We start from the raw sequence: 25,624 nt of genomic DNA on the forward strand, positions 1-25,624 counted from the left end.
TATAATGTGGGAAACAAGTAGTCTGATTTGGCAAAGCATTGACTATTGACATGGATATTGGGAGACCAGTGTTTTCTTGTTAGCTTAATCACTTATCAATTATATGATTTTCAGGATATTAAACTTTAAGGAGGGAGCTAGGTAGCTCAGTGGATTGTTATTTAGGCCCAGAGACACAAGGTCCTGGGTTCAAGAGTGGCCTTTGACAATTTCTAGCTTTGTGACCAAGGACAAGTCATTTAAACCCTCTTATCTAGTCCTAACCACTCTTCTACCTTGGAACCAATACATAATATTGATTCTGAAATGGTAGGTAAGAGTTTTAAAAAAAAATACTAAACATTTGTTGTGTCTTAACCTATAATAATAAAAGTGGTACTACTGCTCACCTAACTTTATAGAAATTTTAAGTTAGAAAGAATTTTTAATAAACATGTTTCCATTTTTGTTTTAGAATGTCATAGCCTATCACAGGCTATAAATTTTTAAGCAGTCAAGTCCTTTACTGCCATTTGGTCATTCAGTTATTCAGTGAACTTTAAACTCCAATTATATGCCAATTACTGTTCTAATTTGGTCATAATTGTTTTTCATCTAAAGTTTTTTCACACTCCTTAAAGGTTTACTCAAAAAATATATTATTTTAAGGAGAAATCAGATTTAACTTGTTGAATGAGCAAGTTAGAGCTCCTGCTATTTCCTCTTTTCCTGGTACCCAGATTTTGACTAGAATATGTTCTCATTTCATCTAAAATGAGCCAAAATAAGTTACTGATATGACAAATAGTTGTGACTTGCTTAAAGAGCCACATCTCTGTTGAGTGAACTCTGTTGGTAAGTGCTATCACTTTTGTCTTTGTATCCTAGCACTTAGCTCAGGACCTGGCATATAGTAGGCCCTTAATAAATGGTTGTTGAATTGAATTGACCTATAATTACCATTTGGAACTGCTTTCTGAGCTACCTAGCCCACAAGACAAATACCACACCTGTGAACATTCTGTAGATACATCTTTTAAAATATTCTCTTCCCTTACTTTGGGTTTTATTTAGAAAGTTATGAAATAGATGGTTGCCATTTAGAGAGAAGAAACATCTTATCTTCTTTAGATCACATTTTCCTCAGAATAAGATTTTCTTGACATCTCATAGTTTAGAAGAACAGTCTTCTGGCTGTGCAAATGGAAAAATAATGGACAAGAAGAAGCTCCCCACCAGAATTAAAGAACTGGCTCTAATATCTCGTGTCTGTACTTTGTAGTCAAATTAGAGAGAGCATTTACACTGTTGACTTTGCCCTTCTTTCTCCTGCCTGGAAAGCCTTCCAGCTTTCTCCTTTAGCTCACACATGTTCCATGTTTGTTTGTTTGAATTGTAGGCTTGGCGATAGCAGCAGCAGTGGCACTCCTTGCTGCAGGCTTCTCCTTTCATTACTTCAGTGACTAATCTCAGCCATGGGAGCTTTCTGCGCATTGTGGGAACATTGACCGGGAATGAGGGGCTGATCCTGAGGAGACAAGCAAGACCAACATCCAAACCAACATGTTTCCATAAGTAGCTAATCGCTGTACTTCTGACTTGTTGTAAAGTCTTGAGCTGCCTTGTGTGGGCATACCAAGGCTGTAGGTGGGATGGGTTTCCCAAAGTAAAATGACTTATTTAGCTAAAAATTTAAGTTACATCTCTGCCAGCCTGAAGCCCGGAGGCATGATGTAGGAAAGCCATTGGCCAATGGAAGAGTCTGGAAGGATCTGGGGGAGAATCTCTTGGCTCCTGAGCCTCTCTCTGGTCTGGTTCTCTCTCCAGCCATCCCAGCAACTTTTAGCTTTCTGGCAATCTCCCAAGCCACAGGCTGAAATCCGAGACCAGATCTTTAAGTTAGAAGGGCTAGAGATTTTATTTCTATCTTTCTTTCTCTTTACTAATAAATACTTATAAATTCAGTATAAAGTCTTCAAGAATAATTTTATTTGTAATAGATTCTTTACCATAAAGAATAAAAACAGAAATAGCAACAATATGGTATAGTGGAAGGACAATTGACCCTGAGTTTGAATCCTACTTTGAATACTTGTTAACTGTGAGAACTTGGGCCAACCATTTTAACTTCTCTAAGTTTTAGTTTCCTCATCTGTAAATGGAGATAATAACACTACCTACCTCACAGGGTTGTTGTGAGGGTCTAAGGAAATGTTTTTAAAATGCTTTAGATGAAAAGCACTATATACATAGGAGATAATTGTTTATTGTATTTTTGAATTATGAGTTGATACCAATCAGGATGTATAAAAATCTCAGTGCCATGGAAGGATACTTTATATTCACAAGAAAGAATGACTGGGCAGATCACAGAGTGGGAAAGAAGGCCTACCATGTGAGCCAACGTCTCGGTCCCTCAACCGCAGGCAGATAGAATGGTCCAAATAAAACATGTGGGGATCAGGACTTTGTAGATGCTTGCTGCCTCTATTAGCATATTATATATTGTAATGATCTTTTTAGACCACACTGATAAAAATTTGAAGAATATTTAAATGCTATTCTAATTATTCTATTTATTATGTCTTGTTTAAGGATTTATGAGCCTTTAAAAAAAGTTATAACTTTATTTAGAAAACTGCATCAGTGCATCAGAAAACTGATTGATTCTTCTTTATGTCCTATAATAAATTAGTATTCTTACTGAAAAAATTCAAAAGAAAATATTAAGTTAGCCAGAAGTAATCAATGAATCTACATATATGTGTATCCTAACCCCATATAGAAGATAATATGTATTACAATAATGTAACATAAGCCACTTGTATATGCTTAGCACCTTGGAGAAAAGGATATGAAACACTCTGGGGACTTGGGTGAAACTCTTTCTTTCTCTAGCTTTACCAGATGTGTTATTCACTTTACTTCACTGTTTTGTTTTGGGGTCCACTTGAAGCATCCCAAACAAATGCTATTCCCACTATTGCCAATAAAGAAGCTGAGGCTTAGCTTGTCATGACCTTCCTATTTGTCCTTAATCTCCATGCCCCAGATATTTTTCTTCCTTCTTGTATTAATCCTCCAGGACTGTTAGAATGCCTTGGGAATGTTATTGAAGTAAACATGACAAACAAATGTTAATAAAGCGCTAGCTAATTGAACCCTATCCACAGTAAATTAAGCCATGCTTTATTATGGTAAGTCACTGCAGAACTTAAGCCTTCATAATCAGTCTTAAAAGCTCATTTTTAGGAATTTAATAGGAAAACTATTCCAAGCCAATGTCATTGCCATATGTGTTCCCTTTGACAATTAGACCTTTTGTTCGTAAATTTGTGGCATGGCACTTAGTGATGAGAATGGAAGGACTTAGTTTAATCCTGCATTAGATTCTATTTTGGACTAATCCAATTTAGTTAGCTGGGTCTGTACCTTGCCCTTGTGATCAGAGCTCTGAATGGGAATAAGCTCAGACACTAGACATAAAAAGTAAACTGAAATTACTTAAATTATTTTATTTATTTGGTGGGGCATGTTTAGTATTTTGCATTTGTCAAGGAGACCGTTACTAGTAATTAATTTCTGGATGCTGGGTAAAGTGCAAATAGCAATGGGTTGGGATTTAATAAAACTGTCTTTTACTCCTAACTTCCATTAACTAGTTATATGACCCTGGATAAATGACCTACCTTCTATGAGCATGGACTTCCTTATCTGTAAATTGTGGAAATTAAACCAGATAGTTTCTTAGTTTCTTTCTAACATAAATTGTGGGCTGCATTATTTATCATTGATTTCAGTGTCACCAGAAATTGGACATTAGCCTAAATTTCTTAATATCATCGAGCCTCAACTTCTTTCTTAAATGAGGATAATAATTGCATCACATACCTCACAAATTGATTGTGAGGATGAACTAATAAAATATTTACTAAGTATTTTTTAAAGGTAAAGTTATATAAATGTAAGCTATTATTGATTTACACAGGAATAGGGAAATATCTGTATCCCATGCGGTATGAAGCTTAAATAGAAGATATGGAATGAGTCAATTGTGCATTTTAAATTATTTGTTAAGATATTTAGTTCCAAGGCCAAATGCATGAGTGCTTTGTTAAATGAGACGCAAAGTCTGATTATTAGTAATTTGACAAACTTAAAATATTTTTGAAAGCTAATATTTAATCATGCCACAGCTATTAAAACCTGTAATGTACCTTAGACAACTAAGCTTTCATTTTAGATTTAGAAAGAACATTAATGGGAGTGAATAGGTGGAAGACTGCTGGATTTGGAGTCGTGGGACCTGGGTTCAAATTCTGACAATGTCTTGCTGGTTGTAGAATCCTAGTCAAGGTACAACTCTGAGTTTTAGTTTTCTTTGTCAGCAAAATGAGTAATTTGAATTAGATGATCTCTTAAGGCACCTTCCAGTTCTAGTTACCATCCTATGAAGTAGGCTTTGGTCCTATAAGTAAAACTGGGACATTTGCTCAAGTCCTGAAGTTCCTTAGATATAGACCATTTGGTTTGTCATAACCATAGCATTACCTTCTAATAAATGCTTTTTAAAAGCCCTGCCTTTTAATACTATTATAAAACCAGAGTTCAAATAAATTCAAGATCAAAAACAATATAGAAAAAAATAATCCCTGGCCATTGGGCTAGAATTCTGAGCAACATAGAACGTGTGTGTATAAGATTTCCAAGGCATTATAACTCTTCCCATATGTCAGTAAAATTGTATATTACAAACATGAGAATCTGGTGTAAATCACTCATGCCCATATTTATTGTAAAGTAAATAGATCAAAATCAACTGGATCTAGACAAGACGGTGAAGTAGGTGAAATTTTTCTTGACTCTTATCTCCCATGAGATGTCCAGTGCTGTTAGGAAGATTTTGATTCAAAGTAAATTTATCATTTATACATGTCCAAAAGTGGTGGGCTACCTCAGGGAATAACACTTTGCACATCAACGATGGCCTTACTGCATATATGAGCATTTGCTATTTTCTTATGGTTGGAATTTTTTAAAGTAGATCTTATGTTAGATAATCTCTAAGGTCCCTTCCATTTGTTCATGATTCTACATTAATAAAATTTGCCTTTTCCCCTTTCCTTACATGTGTCTAGAAGTCTTCAGGCTGCCATAGGAAAATAGAACATAATTTCAAAAATAAACTTTTAAGGGAAAAAAATGTTATTTCTTGGACCTGGTACTAGAAAAAGCATGTTAATTATCTGGTGAATAAAAGCAAGCCACAAGAGCAAAGGTCAAATCTCCCTCCTGATTTCTTGTCCTATATCACTATTTACTATACCATTTCCTCGAATTCTTCAAATTCTGTAACATACCCCAATTGGCATTTAACCTTCCTCCTAAAACCTACTGCTAAATTCCTGTATCTCTTGCTGGTACTGCTATCTTCCTGATTCCCCAGACTTGAAACTACAAAAGGCATCTTTGACTTACTTTTCCATCACTGCCTACATCCAGTCAGATACTAATTCTGACTGTTTCTAGATCCATATTTCTTGCATTTGCCCCCACTTTTCCACTCATTGCATTATCTTGTTCAGCACTTTGCCTGAATTGTAATAGCCTCCCAATCTGTTGCCCAACCCTTAGATACCCCTTCTTCAATCTATCCTCTCTAATATCAAAATAATCACCCTATTGCACAGGTCTAACTATATCTTTTCACCATTCAAAAACCCAAAGTGCCTCCCTATTACCTATACGATAAAATAGCAACACCTTGGTATTTAAGGTCCTCCATGATTTGGCTCCAACCTATGTTTCCAAGACTTTATTTCATGTTACTCTTCACATACACATTGTCCAGTAAAACTGTCCCCGCTGTTTTTGGAACTTGGCTCTACCCTCTTTCTCCTAAGCATCCATGCAGGCCTACCCTCTCTATTTCAATACTATAGTGCAACAACTAGTACCTACTATAAGATAGATGAATGTTCAGAATAAAAAGGTAAAGACAAAAGTGCCTTCCGGAAGCTTACGTTTGACTAGGGATGTGGTGTGTACACAGCTAAGTAAATATAATTTGAGAAGGGGCAAAGCACTACTAACTTTTGAGAATCAGGATAGAATTTGCATGGGAGTAAGCATTTGAGCTAAAATGTAAAGAAAATAAGGATCCCAAGGCACCAGTGAGGAGGGAGGCATCTGCCAGGTATGAGGGTGAACTTTTGTCAAACCTTGGAGACAAGATGGAACGTCCGAGTTTGGGGGATGGTGAATATGATAGGCAAGACTCAGAGTTGTATAAATTTTTGGTTGTATATGAGATCATATAATTCTACCTTTTCAAGGAAGATAGGTCTAAAAATTATGACTATTCAGCATTATCCCTCCTCACTCTAACCAAGTTCTTCCAGACTTACTCCTCCATCTCCTTTGTCATCCATCATGTGTACACAGTTATCCTTTCATACTCCCTTATTTGGTGCAGAAGCACAGCTAAGTGGCATAGTGGATAGGGTGATAGACCTGGGGGTAAAAAGACTTGAATTCAAATCCAGCCTCAGACATGAGCTCTATGACCCTGGGCAAGTCACTTAACTCTCTGTCCTAATTAGCTCATCTTTAAAATGAGTTGAAGAAGGAAATGGCATACTTGCCAAGAAAACCCCAAATAGGGTTATTAAGAATCAGAAATGACTGAAAACACACAACAAACAAATTTGATGAAGATTAACAGTTTTCCTCATCTGCATTTCCTGATAACTACCCTTCTTATAGCAGCACAAATGCACCAGATTTGGACTTTAGATGATTTGAATTTGGTCCTGCCTCATCTTTACTAACTCTAGGCAAGCCAGATAACCTCTTTCCATCTCGGTTTCCCCTTCTTAAAAAAAATAGAGATTTAACAGAACTCACCTCCCAAGGTTGTAGAGAGAATAAAATGAGATATTTTTGGTAAAGTGTTCTATAAATCTTAAAGCACTCTACAAATACTAGTTATACTACATGTACATACTATATAACACTTGCACATAAATATAACAACACCTTCCGTGTTCCTCTGAGCAATCTGCACTGTACACAGTGCATTTGGAAGGAGATGTGACTTGTGGCTGCCTGAGAAAATACCGAGCTGATGAATACTTACTTGCCCCAAGGGACTTACTTCAGATTGGAGAGAGAGACAGAATGGAGGTGAGAACTTTTAAATTGCAAAGGAGAGCATCAAACTCAGCTTTACCTTGATTTCTCCAGTTTTTAGCCTTCAACACTGCTGAGAGTGGACCTCCTTTGGGTAAGATCATTCTCTCTCTTAGTTTGAACTGAAATCTTAACTGCATTTCCCAGCTGAAGAGTTCATTACTCTTGGGAAGATTTTGGCATTTTTATATTTAAGGAAAATAGATTTAGCAGAAGAAAAAGAAACCGAGGGAGAGACAGAGATAGTGTGATCAAAGATATAAGAGAACCTGAATAGCATAAAAGCTAAAAGACTTTTTAAAGAAAGGCATCAAGATAAAATGCAGCTGAGGGGACAAGCAGGATGAGGAATGAAAAAAGACTCTTGGCCTTAGCCAAATCACTGACTCATGTTCCCACAGCATCACTTTTTTGTCTCTAAAGTGGTCTAAGAAGTTTTGTAATTCAAAGTTCTGTATCTGGTGTGGAAAAGAAACTAGAACAAGTTCTGAACTTTCTGCCACTGTGTTAGACCAAGTAACAATGGGAATACTAGAGAGAAGAAATTGTCAAGACTGACAGTTGGTGGGGGAGGGGCAACTGGGAGTGGCAGTTGGGTCTTGTGACTAGCACTTCCTTCCTTCCTGGCTTCCTATCTGCCTCAAGCTTACTGACTTCCTGGTGTTGGAGGTGGGTGGAGTGTTGTGTGCCCTGTCTGGATTAGGAATACCTCTACTTGTTTCAGCCCAAAGAGGGCCCAATCAGCTCTGAAAGTTAGAACTGTTTTTGTTGTCAACATGGAAATCTAGAAGTCCCCAGTTTATTTAGTTTGAGGGTAGAAACCCCAAGTTTGGATCTTGTCACAGAAGAGTTTTCCCCCTGAGGGAAGGTCCCACCTCACCTGACAATAGACATCATCCTGGGAAACAAACCCATGTAGTGGTGTAACCTGGAAAGCGCTTCTGCAGGTGCCATTGCCAGTTACTGAATACCCTTTAACATCCAAAAGTAAAACCACATTGATGGAAATGGCATTACGGAAGAGTTGTATGTTGTCTCCGGAATATGGCCACCTGGAGACCAGAGGCTGTCCTTTTTCCCATTTGTATCCCCAGCATTTGCCACAGTGCTTTGCACATAGTAAGTGATTAATAAGTACATTAGTCTTTCATCCAAATTCCTTTGCCGCAGACTTCACGGAGTAAGCCTAGAAGAAAGAGGTGTACCTTAACTCAACAATGAGCTCCCCATAGGGTAGGGAAATTTTTTGACGACAGCAATTCTCCAAGACAGACTACTAAGTTATAGAGAAGTTGTCCTTTCCTCGAGTCTGTGAAATGGCCAATTCTTGAAGTACCACAATGATGGTCATAATCATAGTAACACATTCAACTCTGTTATCACAACAGACCCCTTGGATGGAATGACAGCCCTGAATTAGTCTAAGAATACATAAGAGTATCCTCACGTTCTACATGGAGGAGGCCGCTGACACAGCCAAAGTCCGGCCACTGATTCAGGGAGAGAGCCAGGGCGCTTCCTCTACTGCTTCCCAGTATCAAGGTGTCATGGGCACCATTCTGACCGTGGTGAAGAGCAAGGGCTCAGCAGCCTGGCTCGATTGGAGCATCAGCTGTTGCCTCTGTCCTCCCAGGCCTCTCTGACTACCAGTTCTACACCCCAAGCTGTGCGCATGAGGGCCTGGGAAGCCGCCTCCTGGCAGGCTGTACCACCCGGTACTGCGCCAGCAATAAGGGGAGCCCATGGCCCTCTCCTGCCAGCATTCTGCATCCTGCCCCCGTTCCTTCATCCTTTTTCTCTTTTCCTTTTCTTCCCCGCCTCACCCCTGAAGGGAAGCCCCCTGGCTCTCTTAAGATTTAGTCCCATTTAATCCTTCTGCAGACCCCTTCCTCTGCCGGTGCTCAAGTGCCTTATGTCCAATAAAGCTAGACTGGAACCCCCCAAATAAAGGGAAAAATAGCCTGTCCCAGAAGGCCTTGGGCTGCATGGGCAGGTCACCTCAGGATTTGGAGGCCACAACAGCAGGGTAGAGGGTAAAGCCTCAAGGATCTGAGTCGGTGGGGCCACCCTGGGCAGGTGTAGGACTGGCAATAATCAGGGAGCCCCAGAAGACAGTTGGGAAAGGAGTGGATCCAATGATGGGGAAGGAAGGGTTGTCTTCAGGGGGGGGGGAGGGGAGGGGAAAAGGGAAAAGGAATTAGCAGGAATTTCCAATGGCCTTCCTCCTGGGCCCTCACGACCCAGTTTGGTGTCATAGATATAATAACTTTTGAATTGAATTTTGAAACTCGTCTTAAACAGAAATAGGAAATTAAAATAAATGGAATTGGATCCCAAGTCTTTCTTAGGAGAGAGGTGATTACTTTTAACATAAACTTCTTTTTAATGTATTTTAAATCATCTAGACATTCTTGTTATATACCACTAATTAAAAATCATAAAGTCCTGTTATTATTTTACTATTCATATTTTTCCAGTAAATATACTTCATATGTCTTAACATGTGTTCTTATAGTTCCCAGTTTAATGTATCTTCTATAATATAGAATGGCATTTAAAAATGAGTAGTAGAGAGGGAAGGTAGCTGGGTTGCTCAGTGGATTGGGAGCCAGGCCTACAGTTGGGAGATCCTAGGTTCAAATTTGGCCTCAGACACTTAAGTCACTTAACCCCCATTGCCCTTAGCCCTTACTGCTCTTCTGCCTTGGAACCATTACATAGTGTTGATTCTAAGGCAGAAAGTAAGGGCTTATAAATAAATAAATAAAATAAAAATCAGTAGTAGGGGTCAGTGGGTTGAGAGCCAGGCCTAGAGATGGGAGGTTCTAGGTTCAAATCTGGCCTCAGACACTTCCCAGCTGTGTGACCCTGGGCAAGTCACTTAACCCCCATTGCCTAGCCCTTACCACTCTTCTGCCTTGGAGCCAATACATAGTATTGATTCTAAGGTGAAAGGTGTCAATATGGAAATCTAGAGATCCCCAGCTTATTTAGTTGGAAGGTAGAAACCCCAGGCTTGGACCTTGTCACAGGAGAGGTTTCCCCCTGAGGGAAGGTCCTTCTTCACCAGACAATAGACATCCACTTCAGCTTTGGCACAGTAGGTAGTGTGTCAGCCTCAGAAGCTGAAGGTCCCCAGATTGATCCTCGGTAAGGAGGGTGTGATATACTGGGAAAGGCTTCTGGAGACAAAAGAGCTACTTGACTTAGGATGGGGATCTGCATCCCACCTGAAGTGGATGTCTATTGTCTGGTGAAACCAGATATCAGGGGGAAACCTCTCCTGTGACAAGGTCCAAACCTGGGGTTTCTACCTCCCCACTAAATAAACTGGGAATCTCTAGATTTCCATGTTGACAAAGGTAAGAGTTTTTTTAAATTCCATCGTGGGAGGATGGGGCAGCAAGGTGATGAAATAAATAAGAGTGCCAGGTCTGGAGTCAGAAAGGCATCTTCTTGAGTTCAAATTTGTCCTCAGACACTTCCGAACTATGACTTTTGACAAGTCAGTCAGTTAAGCCCAAATGGCCTCACCTTTGCTGCTCTTCTGTTTTAGTATTGATACTAAGACAAAGTAAGGGTTTGGGGTTATTTTTTTTGTTTTTTGTTTTTTTTGAGAATATTTCTCTCCTTTGGGTCAAAAAATATTTTCCTACCATGAAGGAATGTTTAAATGAAGGTTTTATTATCCAAGATTTTTGCAAGCCGCAGACTTAAAATATTTGAGACAAATCCTGCCTTTTGTTCAGTTCTTCCTGCTCAGTGCCATGATCAAAGCTTCTCTCTGGCTTCTGTGATTCACCAGCTGCTTATTTTGGGTATGGTTGCTATCATCATGAGGACTGAATATAGGTGCCACCTAGTTACTTTTGTTTTACCAATTATGGGTTAAAGACATTGCTTGGAGTAATCTTGCTTAAGCTTGTTTGGTCTGTTTACTGCAAGACAAAAGCTGCCTTGAATGAGAATCTTTCTGAACTCTTATTTTATTTATCTTATGAATATCGTCCTTCCCAAGCCTTTAGCTCCTTGCCCACCCCCATCCCCGCCAAGGACACTTCTCTCCCCTTTTGTCCTCCTAGGGTGGTTTTACATTTCTGTTACTGGGCTGCAAAGCTCTAATCTTTCATTCTGATAATGAGTTGAACACAATGCAACTCTTATTACTGCTTCTCAGATATAATGTTACATTTATGGGCACGTATGAATCTTTTTTTTAATGTTTTTCTTCACTCACTGGGAATTGGGGCCGGTCCAAAGATGAGCTTCCTCCTGCAAGGGGAGGCTGGATTAGGAACCTGTCAAGTAGAGGAAGCATCCTATTGTTCATTTTTATTATCATTGCTGCCTATCATTGTCCTAAGAACTCAGGTTTCCTCCCGGGCCCTCTTCCCTTCTCCCTCTCTACTCCTTCACTTGGTGATCTCTTCAGGAACTGAATTGTGCCGATGCTTCTCAGATCTACCTACCTGGACCCAAATTGTCTCCTGACTTCCAGTCTCCCCTCTCCAGCTGCTCCTCGAGCCCCTGGGACTGGATGACTTAGACTTCTAAAATAGATCTTCTCATCTTCTCCCTGAATCTTCCCCACCTCCTAAGTTCCCTTTAGAGAATAGCAGCCTCCATTCTTCTGGGGCTTCAGGCACACAGCCCGGGTGTCATCTCAACTCCAAGTTTTATTTCTGCGGCGTGTTTCCTCCAATGGGTCCTCGTCTGTCCTCGGATGCTGCCACCTCTCTGGTACAGGCTTTCATTACCTTACACCCGAACTACAGGGGAGCCTGCTCATGAGTCTGTCTGGCTCAAGCCGCTCCCCACTTCAGGCCTCCTTCATTCCTCTACCAAAGTGATTTTCCTAAAAGCACATCAGATCATGTCACCCCCCCCACCACCCCCCCTTAAATTCCAGTGTCACCCTCAAGGATACAATACAACATCTTCGGATTCAAAATCCTCTGGAGTTCAAAGCCCTTCATAACCGAGTCTCTCCTCTCTTTCTAGTCTTCTTCCATCTTACTCCCCACTTTCTTCCCTCGAATCAGATTGGACCTCTGGTTCCATGAACAAGACCCCTCATCTTTCGGATCCAGACATTTTCTCTGGCTGTCCCCCATGTCTGGGACCCCCTGCCTCTCTTCTTACTAAGTTCCCTGGCTTCCTGTAAGTCTCAACTAAAATCCCATCTTCTATGAATTCTATGCTTTCCCTCTAAGTTATTTCCTATTTATCATGTATACAGCTTTTGGGGTACATATTTTTAATTTATTGTCACTCCTATTAGAATGTGAACTCTTTGGGGACAGCTAGGTGACTCAGTGGATTGAGAGACGGGAGGTCCTAGGTTCAAATCTGGCCTCAGACACTTCCCAGCTCTGTGACCCTGGGCAAGTCACGTAATCCCACATTGCCTAGCCCTTACTACTCTTCTGCCTTAGAACCAATACACAATATTGATTCTAAGATGGAAGGTAAGGGTTTAATTAAAAAAATTATAATAATGTGAACTCTTTGAGGGTAAGAATTCTTTCTTGACTCTTTTGTACCCCCTCAGCAGTTAGCCCAATGCTTGGCATATAGTAGACAATTACAAAATGTCTATTGGCTGTTGGCCCCTTATATTAGATCCCCTATGTCTTCTCCCCCACCTTACCTCTTTTTTAGCTTTTTGTGCATTGTCTTCCTTCATCGCTATATTAATTAGAATTTTGAACCCTTGGACTTCATCCCCCAGAAGTCCTTCAGTATTTCCCAGAATTCCTCTCCTCTCTTCACCTGGTTGAGTGGTCACATTTATATATAGTTCGGTGTCTCCACCCTGTCTTTGTCTCTACTTTCTCAAGATCACGGTCGAGTTAGGCAGGTTTTACTCTAGCTTTTTATTTCAAGTTGTTATTAATAAAACTTATAAATATAATACTTGAGTTATTGTATATTAATTTTAATTGTCACATCGCACTGTCAACTCCTTGAAGCCAGGGAGTGTATTTCTTTTTTATATCTCCAGTGTTTAGTATGGTGCCTGGCTCTTAGCAGGTGCTTAATAAATGTTTATTGACTGAAAGACTGTCCCTAAACTATACTTTATATCCCTCCAGCTATCCACCAGAATACCAGGGCCTATCCACATGAGTGTCTTGACATCTGCCCTGTTCTGGTCTCTCTGCCATGTTAGTTCTTATTCTAGGTCTAGAAACAATAATTCAACCAGTATTACCCATTACCTAGACTACTGGAAAGGCTGTTATCATCTGCTTGCCCTAGGAAGCCCAAAGACTATCTGGACTAAAGCTCTCTTCCTAGTCTTTCACCCCACTATATATGCTCTATTTACCTGTAAGAATGGAGGCTCCTAGCAGCTAGCACAGCTGTATCTCTAGCACAGGATCCTTAGGAGAATCTCAATGAATTTTGGTTGATTGATAGCTTCCTTATATTTATCTAGGTAATGCTTTTAAGAAGTTTTCAGACATTGTGGATGTTGCTGTCTTATTTATAAGGTGGTGTATTTGAATGTATTAGATCAGAGGAAAAGGAACAAAATCCCCAAATGTTAACATGCTAAGTTGGGGGAAAGTTATAAAGTTTATGCAATCTTCTTTCCAAAAAGGGCCCAGTGTGGAAGACTAATAATGTCCAAAAAAGGAAAAACAAGTTCTTATTGAAATGAGAGGGATTTTAAAGAGTAGAGAAGAGATTAAAGAGTAGAGAGAGATTATGCTTTTCCCCTTCTACCCTTCCTTCCTGGAGTTTTTTAGAGCAAGAACTGTCAGTACTCATTCTTACATTGAAGATGTGACAGAGACGGGCACTAAAGAAAAAGTGTCAGGCTGAAGAGGGTGTGAAACTGATCACCTCAACGACCAGGACTTTGGAATCTTGAGGAGGAGAAGACTCTGGATGGGAGAGGAGTTGCTCTCTCAGTCTTGAGAAGCTGAAGGGAGAGGGTGAAAAAAAGACTTTCTCCTGAGGGTTACCCACTTTTCCTGCTGGTGACTGGAAATCTTTCCCCCCAACATATCCCAATTGAAGGGACTTTCTGAAGAGAAACCTGAGCAGACTTTACCTCAGCTCCTGTTGCCCAGGGTTGAGTCAACCTGACTTTCTCTAAGGGGCCTTAGGCTGTCAAGGCCTAAGTTTCCCCCAAACTCAAGGAGGAAGGGGAAAGGATTTAGATAGAGACAGGGACCTCTTTTCCCCACTTCCCTCTCCCATTCTTTCCATACTAGTTATTCCTTTATATTACCTTGATTGAGTTGACATTAAAATAGTTAACTTTTCCCCAAGTGGAGTGTGAGTAGACAGATCAAGGGGAGATCCTTTGGTCTCAAGTGGCGGAGGGGGGACAAGAGGGACAAGAGCAAATGTGGGAGAGCAGCCTTAGCTAAGGAGGGAAGGCAGAAGGGGAAAAATCTTCAAACCCCCTCTCTTCTCTCTGAGCCAACCTTAAACATCAGCTGTCTCCCCTGAACCCCACTTAGAGAAGGGAGGTTCTCCTCTCTTTCTTCCTCTCAATACTAAAAGGCCAAACCCCTCGAGTTACAAATTAACCTCCCCTTATAATACAGAGGCCATATCAGATATATGTGCAAGCTCTAGGAAGACTTGGACCATCCCTGGGGCAGGCAGAGGCTGGGAAATCTTTGCTTACTCTTGCTTAAGAGTCTAACTCAACTTCTTCCTTTTACCTCCTTGGCTTTTCTGCATAAGCCTTATTTTCTTTCCCCTCTCTTAAGAAGGTAAGGATGGCCTTGATGGGAAGAAACTCATGATTCTTGCTTCTGTACTGGGCTAGTTGTACTCCTAACCACTGATAAGGTTTATTTTTTCATATCTAATGGTCTCATGACTGTACTTTTTTACTTCAAACTACAGATATAAACTAGCTCCCCTCAAATTTTCTTAGAGTGTTTCATGGAATCTTTCCTTGGCTCCTATCACTTTCTACTTTATAGCTATTTCTTTTTGTGCCCCTTAAATCCCATTTTTGGCTACTGGGCACTTGGGAGTCTGGTGGACTTGGCCTTTCTTTGGTATGAAGGAAATAATAGCCATCCGAGGCCTGACCCACATTGTACATGGAGTGTTTCCTCTTTTTAAGGGTTGCCTTTTACATTCCCAAAGTAGTAAGTGATTTCCTCCTGGACTCTGAGGAGGGGCTAGAAAGAGATGAAGAGTTGGAAGAAGAGGGACCCTTAAATCATACATCACTGGGAAAGGATTTAGAGCATGAGGGTCCTTGAGAGGGAGAGGAGGAAGTGCCAAGTGTCCTTGGAGATGTCTAAAAATATGGGTAAACTTAACATTTTTGTTGGTACTAAAATTCCCATAGCACTTTACATTATCTCATTTAATCTGTCTAGTAATCTTGTAAGGCAGCTTGAACTACTGAATAAGGACCTGGACCTGGAGTGAAGACTTGGATTCAAATCCTGCCTCAAATACTTAGTAGTTCTGTGACCCTGGGCAAGTCATAATTTTTCTGTGTTTCACTTGCCTTAAACAAGGGGTGGTATAGAGAGAAGTATACTCCATGTTTTCTGAGGTCCCTCCCAGCTTTAAATCTATAATCCTACAAATAGGTAGGTATTACAAGTTTTGTTATCTTCATTTTTTTAGATGAAGGAATTTTAGCTCAGGGAAACACTTTTTCTTATCCACTTTAAAGTAGTTTGATTTAATTCATTGGCATTTTTTAGTGCCTACCCTGTACCAGACACTGTGCTAGATTCTAATGATGCAAAGGCAAAAAACAGTCCCTGCTCTCAAGGAACTCTCCCTGTAGGAGAGGAAGAACATAACAAATACAGACTATATATAAAGTATATCTTTTTGATGAGACATTAAAGATTAGAAGACTCAGCTGCACCATGGACTAGTTCTTTATTTGTTTTCTTGACATATATGACAATGATTTTGCATCACATTTGGGGAATTTCTTTTTTTTTTCCCCAGGGCCTTGCAAAATTCAGTCAGTAAGAAGGAATGAATTTTTCGCAAAGAAAAAATATCTATTTTTGTGGCTTCATTAGTGTTACATAAGCAGAATATAGGTAGTTCCTTATTTAAAACTTCTCAAATAGTAAATCTGAGGACTGAACCAAAGGGAGAAAGGCTAGAACTTTAAAAAAAAAATCCCCCCAAAGAAAATTGATTCTGTCCAAAATGTCAAAATATCATTAGTTCTTTCTAAATCTGTTTATAACATTGCTGAAGGCTATATCCTAACACTCATAGTTAGAGGGTGATATTATTGACCTAAAAAGAAATCTAGGTTCAAAGCTAAGAAATCTGCATAAGCCAAATATACACTTATTGTGTTAGGTTTTTTTACATGTTAGAATAGCAACTACCACACATATTTTTCTGTGGAAGAAAAGAGAAGAAAGAAAAAAAAAGATCTCTTTGTAATATTAAAAGGAAAAATTTGAGATATTGAAATATTATAGCTTAAGTTATTCAATATCTTCATCTTCCATGCTGGCCTGTTCCAGTGCATGGATCTCCCTTTCGGGAAGTAACCCATATTCATTTAGGAAAGACTCAACATCCACAGCAAAAAAATCTTCAGCAAACTGCTCAGAGACACTAATGAAATTGCTGATAAGCTCCCCACCTTTGTAGACCAGCAATGTAGGAAGCACATCTGAGGAGAAGCGCTCCCCAGCACCTGTGTTAGAAGCTTTGATTTTACAGAATTTTACCATAGAGTATTCTGCAGCAAGACAATTGAGGCTATTGTTCAGGGCCTCACAGCCCTTGATACCATCTTCATAGATGTGAACGATGATGGTGGTGATCTTCTGTTCCTTCTCAATGGCTTCCAAGAACTGTTCCCCATTCTCCAGCTCTCTTACAAACCCATACCTGGGTCCAAAACTTAGCTTCTGGTGCATGTCTTGCATGCATTGTTTACGATATCTACGGAGACAGTTTTCATCCTCTTTCTCCTGATGAATGAGTTCATATTCTTGCACACTCATCTGGGAAAAAAAACATAAACAAAGCCACATCTAACCATGTCACTCCCCCATATGGTCAATACTACTAATAATATAAATTAGATTAGATTATAAATTGCTCTGTTTGGCCATCACAATCTGGTGGCCCTGACTTGTCTTTCTAGTCTCACTGGATACTACTGTCATCCCCACAAAGTACAATCCAGACAAACTGGCCTGCCCTCTGTTCCTCATCTATAATTCTTGGCCTCTCATTTCTGTGACTGTGCTCTGGCCATCTCCCATGAAAAGAATTCATTCTGCATAATTTTCATAAAATTTAAGTTTTAAAATTTTTTGAGAAAAATTTCAGGAAAAGAAGCCTGCTAATTCCTTGAATCAAGAAAATGAACTATTTGGAGAAAGTTCCATAAAGAAACCTCCACTGCATCAGAGGATCCATAATGAACTTTGGGATGTAATTGATTGAACTGAAGGGGGCTGAACACATTTATTCTGAATGTAAACTTTTATGCCAAATGGGACTGCTCTTCTAATTGGCTTTTTTTGTCAATGTGCCTAGCAAACATTGGTTTTTTCTCTCTCTCTTCTATTTCCCTTTTATCTCTAACTATTGTAGTTTCCTCTTAGAAAGTGCAATATGGTATATACCTGTAGCTAGAAGATCTTTAGAGGTAGGTATAAGCTGGTTATATTAAATGATTCATTGGGGAGACCTGTCTCCAAAAGAATCACAGGGGGGATTGTGAAAGGGAATTCTTTATTCTCTTTGTCTATTTGAGTTAACACTTTGTTAACCATCAAGTTAGAGAATTCACAAGTCACTTACTTGAAGAAGTAAGAGAATTTGCAAATCACTTGCTAAAATGAGTGATAACTCCAGAACTCAAAGCACCCCTACTTAACACTAAGAGGGTTTGCAAGTCATTTGCTAAAATGGGTGATAATTCAATCAGTCAGAAACTTGTGAATCCTATGATAAAAGTTGATACCTTCAGAAGCCTATGTAAATTCTCTTACTTGATAGCTAACAAAGAGTTAACTCAAAATAGACAAAGAGAATAAAGAATTCCATTTCACAATTCCCTATTCATCCCTGCCTCAAGGAAGTATTTTCTATATTTGTATCCCCAATATCTAACCCATAGAAGTCACTGAATAAATGCTTATTAAGTGATTAATGTGGTTGTATGGCATAATGGCAAAAGCAATAGATTTTGAATTTATTTCTTTGTATTTGTTTTTCCTTCTTGATCATGATGAGGATGCAATAACATGTTTGTGATAGAATTTTGAAAAGTACAAATATGGTGGATTGGATCCAGGAGAATGGAAGGCCCTGCAGGAGGAAGAAAGGAAGCAAAGAAAGAATGAGAGAAGGAGGGAATCTTGCTTTTATTAAGGACCTACTACGTACCAGGCCCTATTGAGTGCTAGACAATGAATACCTCATTTTATCCTTCTCCTAGCTAGGTAGGTGCTATTATTTTTTCTATTTCATAATTGAAGAATCTAAGGCAGAGAAATACTAAATGAGTTGCCTGAGGTCACACAGCTAGTCTATGTCTGGGGTTAGATTTGAATTCAGTTTCTCCCGAGTCCGGATCTAGTACTTTACTCACTGAACCACCTCTGCAGCTTCTAAAGGAAAAGACTATGCTTGTTTTTTTTTTACTTTCCTCAGAGCTTAGATGAAGTAAAGCACTTAGAATCATGAATCGTGAAAATCTGCAGGTACTTTCATGGTCATTTTTTGTAAACCTTTCATTTTACAGAGGACAAACCTCAGGCCATGACAGGATAAGTGACTTATTTAAAGTTCTGTAGTGTCAGAGCCCCGATTCAAACTCAGGTCCTTAGATTCTTAATCCCCCTTCTCCTTTCCAACCTTTCACTTTACTATATTAACACATGTGGATCCAAAATCTTGTCTGGTGGCTGTGGGAGCTTGAGCAATTCACTTAACCTCTATTCCTCAGTTTCTTTTTTTCTATAATATAAGGGGCTTAGTTGAAATTCTGACCTTCCAGCTTTAAGTTCTTAGAATGTTGACATCTGATCATTTACATGGATGCTATCATGTCATATGCTTACACTTATAATTTTCTTTTGGAGCAATTTTATAAGACCTCATGGATTAGTATTAAAAAAATCCAATCCAATAGAATCCATTCCAACAAAGGATTATGGAACCCCTATTCCTGAAGGGCACAGCTTTAGTGTTTGGGAATAGAAATACAAAAACAAAACAGTCCTTGCCCTCAAGAGGTTTCTATTATTCTGAATCCAAACCCCTTACATTCCACTTTTTATTTTCCAAGCCACTTTCATGAATACCTTTTCAAATGTTCATAACTTTGTTAAATAGAAAGAGATATCATTATCATCCTCCTACAGACAGGAAAATTGGAGAGCCTTGTTCAAAAGGTCATAGTGAGTCAGTGAGGGAATGTGAAGTTGAAATGAAGCTTTTCAACTCCTAATCATGTTCTCTTTTTGCTAACCTTGGTTGTTACAAGAGAGCAAAATGCATAACCAAAGAACACTGTGCATTTTCTCAGAATGATATTTCTATGACAGCAAAACAAAAACATTATCCTGCTCAACTGTAACGAGAGGAGAAAATTCCGTCAAAACCATAATTGGGTGTCAAAAAGGTTCTTCAAACCCTGGAGTCCATTCACTGAGGGGCTGAATTTAGTCTGGTATAATTTACCCTTTTCCTTTCCTACAAAATATCATGTCTCTTCCACCTACCTTCCGGCCAAATCTTTCTTTTGTGTCTTTATCATCTCGACATTGAGGAGAAGACATCTGTCTGAGAATTTCCTTCTTGTTGGGTGGGACGGAATCACTGTCTTCACTTTCCAATTTAAACTTTCTCCAATCATTGATAACTCCTTTGGGCCCTGGAATAAAGGAAAAGGTTTGTCTTCTGCTCTTTAGGCGATCCAGTGGGCAGTATGCCCTTTTGAAATTTATATGTGTGTTGTCATAGGAACAGACTTGTGATCTCCTGCTGGTGAAATCCATGACTTGCTTAGGCTAGATGTCTCTGATTGTCCCAATAATAAAAACTCACTCCCGTTTCAAGCGTGTTAATATAGGTTTAAGCACAGAATCATCCCCAAAACTCCATATTATGAATGTGTGAATTACATACATTTTAAACTTTGTCTATTAGTAAAAGAACACTTAAAAATTTTATGGTCCAATTAAAATGATAGGATTAGGAGGAATTGCTAGTATAGTACTTTCTTCCTTTCTTTTCCTACTGAACCTCTGGTCACTGTTTAGAAATTAACACAAATGATATCTGCTCCAAGAAGTCAGCTTTCATCTGTAAGTTGGGAATGATCTTCCCTTTCTCACCTCAAATAGCATTTTGTTTTGTAGCTTTTTTATTTTTATTTTTTCTTTTTAAAATATTTTTTTCTCTTTTTCTTTTAATATTTTTAATGTAGTTTTATACATTTATCATTATTTGTTGTCAAGTTGTTTCAGTCGTAGTTCTGGCTCTTTGGAATCCCATTTGAGGTTTTCTTAGCAAACATACTAAAGCATTTTGCCATTTCCTTCTTCAGCTCATTTTACAGATGAGGAAACTAAGGCAAACAAGATTCAGTGACTTGTCTAGAGTCACACAGTAGTAAGTCTCTGAAGTCGGACTTGAATTCACAAAGATAATGATTTCTGACTCCAGGCCTGATACTCTAGCCACTTAACTACCATTTTATCTGTACAGCTATCTATTTTGGTATCATCCCTGTAGTTTTCTCCTTGAGAGCAGTGGTCACATTTTGTCTAAACTTTGTATCAGGGTCTAGAAAACTGTTCTACATATATATATATACATATATATATATATGTATATATATATATATACATTCTTCTTGAATTGAAATCTTGCCTATAAATGAAATAATTTTCTAAATATAGAAAGTGCTTAATAAATGTATGCTATACTATTATTATAGGGGTAATATTTAGGTAGGTATCACTGTAAATAATCAAAGGATACAGAAGTATAAAACAAAATAGTTATAAGTTATTCAACTTCTAGAGTTGTTAAGTTATCCAATATTTAGAAAAACAATAAGCAAATTCCAACTCTAGGAAGGCAACTTAAGATAAGGTTTCAGATTTCTTTTCTTTTTTTTTTTTTAATCCTTACCTTCTATCTTGGAGTCAATACTGTGTATTTGAACCTAGGACCTCCTGTCTCTAGGCCTGGTTCTCAATCCACTGAGCTATGCAGCCCCCTCCTATTTTCTTTTAAATAAGAGAATACTTTTGCTTAGTGCTTTTTTTTTTTACCTGTATGTGTGGCCTGTCCTTCAAAATCCTCTTCTAGGCTGAAGCTTTTAGTTACTTCCATATTTGTGTCAGAATTTGACATTATCTGTGTGTTTGAAAAAGAAAATAAATAGGTGAGCAATAAATAGACGGGGCTAGAACATATAGGCAAATCATATAATTTCCTATACTCCTAGGTTTGATGATGGACTAACATCTCTACTAAGTGATCACCCACATGTGTAAATGAAAAATATTTTGACCTGGTATCCAGCCCAAAGTAGTTTTCCTGTTTCAAGCCACAAACTTTGTGAACATTGTTCATTACTTTGTGAAGTCATTGTGTAAAGATGCTATCATTATTTGAAGTAGAAGAGAAAACACTGAAATACATGGGAAGTTTTGCCTAGTCGATGGCCTCGGGACAGCTTTTCTATCATAACTTGAAATATACTATCAGTGAACATTTCCTAAAAAATCATAGATATGTTGGTTCCTTCTCCATTGAGATTTTGCTTCTTTAAGGACCTTGACTTTCTAAAACACAGTTGAGAATCAGGGAGGAACCAAAAAGACTGTTGAGAAGTCAAAATAAAGATCACACCCAGAATTCTTATTCTAAAAAAAAGCATATATACTTTATTTCTTGGCAAATCTTCATATAGGGTTATTTATTTTGACTTTGCACATATTTTTAACAGGGTTGGTTATCTCATTTTTCAACACAAAGCAAATTGGAAGCTAGAAATTAGGTGGAAGGAAGGGACTTTTATAGGCAAGTATTTTTTCTGTGGAATTCATTCTAACAAGAAATATCAATTGAGTCTGGCAGCAGAGGAGGAGAAAGAAAAATCATTAAAACAAACAAACAAAAGAATTAAAATATGGTAATATTTAATCCAGATATGGAATAGAAATATATACTTTTGTAAACTCAGAGGAATTTTCAAAATGATGCTGACATTAAGAAAAATTTAAATTTTGTTCAGAATATTCTAGGAAAGAAGGGAAATGTGCCAGATGTGGTGGTTTATGCTTATGATCCCTGCTACTGGGTGATGCTAAGGTTGATAGATCATTGGATATTGAGAGTTCTGAGCTGCAGAAGGGCTAAAGTCAATCAGGTGGGTCCACACCAAGTCTGGAACCAATATGGGAAACCCCTGGGAGCAGGGACCATCAGACTGCTTGAGGAGGGGGTGAAATAGCCTAGTTTGGAAATGATCTAGATCAAAGCTTTCATGCCAATCAGTATTGGGATCATGCTCATGACTGATCATCACCCTTCCAGGCTGGGTGAGATGTAAAATAAAATGATAAAATATAAATAAGGCACTTAGCAAACTTTAAAGCATTATGTCAGTGTTGGTTATTGTTTTAAGAAAAGAAAAATAGAATAAAAGAGATAGTGTCCATGAATCACACAGCTAGAAATATGAGAAAGGAAATGATTAATAAGTTAAATCAGAAATAATTAAAGGTACAGGACAAAAATGGAAGTAACTATTTTATAGAATATAAGCAACTCTCTAATTGCACTGTGACTATTAACTACCTCAGAGAGTAAGTAGGGGAATATTGATAGTCATCAAAAGTAATAACTGGGTAACTTGGAACATTAAAATAAAAGCTCTAATTAAAAGTTAAAAATGGCACATCACCTGGTAATTTCTGCAGAACTGTTTAGTGCCCCAAATGCTTTGGCTTTAAGCTAGGGACTTTTCTTTCTTCTGAATTTTAAAAGAGCAATTTGCTTACTTTGGGTACTTATGTACAAGAAATGTAAATAGTGTTTAAGCAACTCTGAAAACAATTTTGTTACTAATAACCAAGAATGAGAAACAGAGCTTGCTGCCTTTGCTTTTGCTCAGGTGAAAACCCATAGTGAAAGAAGGGAAAACTGATTACTGTTCAAAAGAAAGATAAAAAACAAAAAAAAAAACATTGAGTCACCACCTTACTGAGAAAGTAATCCAATACTCAAGACAAACTTTAGGTCACATAGACAAAGCTAGTCATGGTAGAAAGGCTCCAGTTGAATTAGGGGTGACTGTGACCTAGGTTCATGGTTGAGGATGGGAGGGATAGGAGGGATGTGACAGCAGCTACCAATAGTAGCACTGGTTGATACTCTCATAAGAAAGGGAAATGGAGGAAAAAATGCATGCCTTTGCTTTTTTTTTTTAACTACAGGAGAGAGATTTTTCCTTCTTGCCATCCACATTCCTTTTACTGTTTCTAAGTCATCTGAATTACTATCAATTTCCTTCTATAATATCAAACCATTTACCCTAATTTTAGCTTCAAAATTCTCTTACAGTGCACCTGTTGCATTTAAGAAGATATCTTCACCCCTAAACTTTTTAGTTTGGAGTTCACAGATGATGGATCTGTGAACTTGAATGAGGAAAAAAAATATGTCTTTATTTTCTCTAACATCTACTTGAAATTTAACATTTCCTTCTTTTATGAATATGGGTAAAAAACATTATTCTGAGAAAGGGCCCAAGACATAAAAAATGATAAGAACCCCTAGGTCTGGACTATGATCAGATGAGATAGAGTGCTTTGGAAAGCACTTTGCAAATGCAAAGGACACTGCACAAGGTGCCTTAAAAGTCCTAGCCAACTGCACTAAGGCTTTTGGGACACCACCCTCTATAACTGTTAGGGGGCAGCTAGGTGGCACAGTGGATAGAGCGCTGGGCCTTGAGTCATCTTCCTAAATTTAAATCTTGCCTCAAACACTTACTAGCCATGGGAACTTGAACAAGTCACTTAACTCTGTTTGCCTTTATTCTTCATCTGTAAAATGGGCTGGAAAAGGAAAGAATGGCAAACTGCTCTAGTATCTGCCAAGAAAACCCCAGATATCACTGAAAGTACAACTTAACAACAATATCATTAGCTTTCTCTGGGCAAAACTTTTTTAAAAATCCAGAATAACATTTATCTGGTGCCATTATTGGTGGTTAATGTCCTAGGTAATTCATTTAACCCATTAATGCCCCAGGAAACACCCCAACTCTATTAAATTTGTCGAACAAGTGTCCCTAGCACTAGCACCTGCATTTCATTGCTTCACACAAGTGTCTTACACAGGATGAAATCACAGGTCTAGACCGAAAAGGGGGAAATGACCAAAGAAAAAAAGGAAGTACATGACCATGGATTGAACCAGAAGGAAGATTTTTAGACCATGGTTGGTAGAATCATATAAAGTATTGGGGGAGGTCAAACAAATTTTTTTCATCAGAAAGGAGGGAACAACTGGGGCAAGGTGACAAGAGAAAACTGTCAACCTCATTTAGGGATTGTTCAAGGATTGGTTACCTTATCTGATTAAAAAGCATTATGACGCGCAGTTTCTTCTTGGTCAGAGCAAGGCAGTTTTAGACAGTTGCAATTGTGCATTTCACTCATCCTTAAAAGCTTATTGACGTCAACTAAGGGCTTTGGTCATGAAGGATCTTGACTGAGTATCTTGTTATATTTTAGAGGACGACTACTCCCCCCTCCCCCCCCCCCCCCCCCCCCCGTTTTGTTATTCTCTCTGTATAGACTTAGATACATTAAAATACTTTAAATACTTCACAGCCATGATTTAGGTAGTACTTGCTTACTTGCTCCTTTCATCCATGTTTACTGATGGGCTCATTGACCAATGAGCATCTGGACCCTTCCATGGGTGAGTACTGGTGTAGAAGAGCTGCTCTGGCTAGAAAGATCCACTCCTGATTGTTTACCTTTTTGCCACTGACTTGATGATATTCTTTTCCAAACTTAACTTGTTTGTCCTCAAACAACAGCTATCTAGTACATTCCTGGGGACCTCTCCTTAAAGTTGTTCTGGATTGGTAGGATCTGATAGAACTCATAGAGCCCTGAGATATCATTTGATAATCTATGCTCACCTCCATTTCATGAGGAGGAAAAAGAAGAGTAAGGAGTAAGAATTTATATACCCTCTAGTATCCTCCAGGCACTGTACTAACCAATCTTTCCCCCATTTTCCTCCCCAACCCCCCCCCCTTTTTTTTTTTACCAAATATTATCTCATTTGATCTTCACAACAACCTGGGGTAGGGTAGGGGTAGGTGCTATTATTATCCCCATTATACAGTTGAAAAAATTGAGGCAAATAGCTTAAGTGACTTGTCTAGAGTCATATGGTTAGTAAGTATTTGAGACTGGATATG

The 25,624-nt window shown here is 38.6% G+C and overlaps 2 protein-coding genes across 8 annotated transcripts in view; one reads left to right on the top strand and one right to left on the bottom strand.

The window, feature by feature from the left end:
* ODR4 (odr-4 GPCR localization factor homolog) overlaps window positions 1–5,256 on the top strand; it is a 44,160-nt gene extending 38,904 nt beyond the window's left edge. For all 4 annotated transcript variants that reach the window (XM_007480963.3, XM_007480964.3, XM_007480965.3 and 1 more), the window contains one exon: window positions 1,379–5,256. In XM_007480963.3, coding sequence (XP_007481025.1) covers window positions 1,379–1,446 — 68 coding nt within the window. In that variant the 3' untranslated portion in view covers window positions 1,447–5,256. The remainder of the gene's footprint in view (window positions 1–1,378) is intronic.
* A 10,775-nt stretch (window positions 5,257–16,031) lies between these two features.
* The window catches only part of PDC (phosducin), a 36,023-nt gene continuing 26,430 nt past the window's right edge, over window positions 16,032–25,624 (bottom strand). For all 4 annotated transcript variants that reach the window (XM_001375885.5, XM_007480973.3, XM_007480971.2 and 1 more), the window contains 3 exons: window positions 21,447–21,531; window positions 19,887–20,038; window positions 16,032–17,150 (listed from right to left, as the gene is read on the bottom strand). In XM_001375885.5, the coding sequence (XP_001375922.3) occupies window positions 16,623–17,150; window positions 19,887–20,038; window positions 21,447–21,528 (762 nt within the window). In that variant the 5' untranslated portion in view covers window positions 21,529–21,531 and the 3' untranslated portion in view covers window positions 16,032–16,622. The remainder of the gene's footprint in view (window positions 17,151–19,886; window positions 20,039–21,446; window positions 21,532–25,624) is intronic.

The sequence above is a fragment of the Monodelphis domestica genome, chromosome 2, assembly GCF_027887165.1.
Source record: "Monodelphis domestica isolate mMonDom1 chromosome 2, mMonDom1.pri, whole genome shotgun sequence".
Lineage (NCBI taxonomy): Eukaryota > Metazoa > Chordata > Mammalia > Didelphimorphia > Didelphidae > Monodelphis > Monodelphis domestica.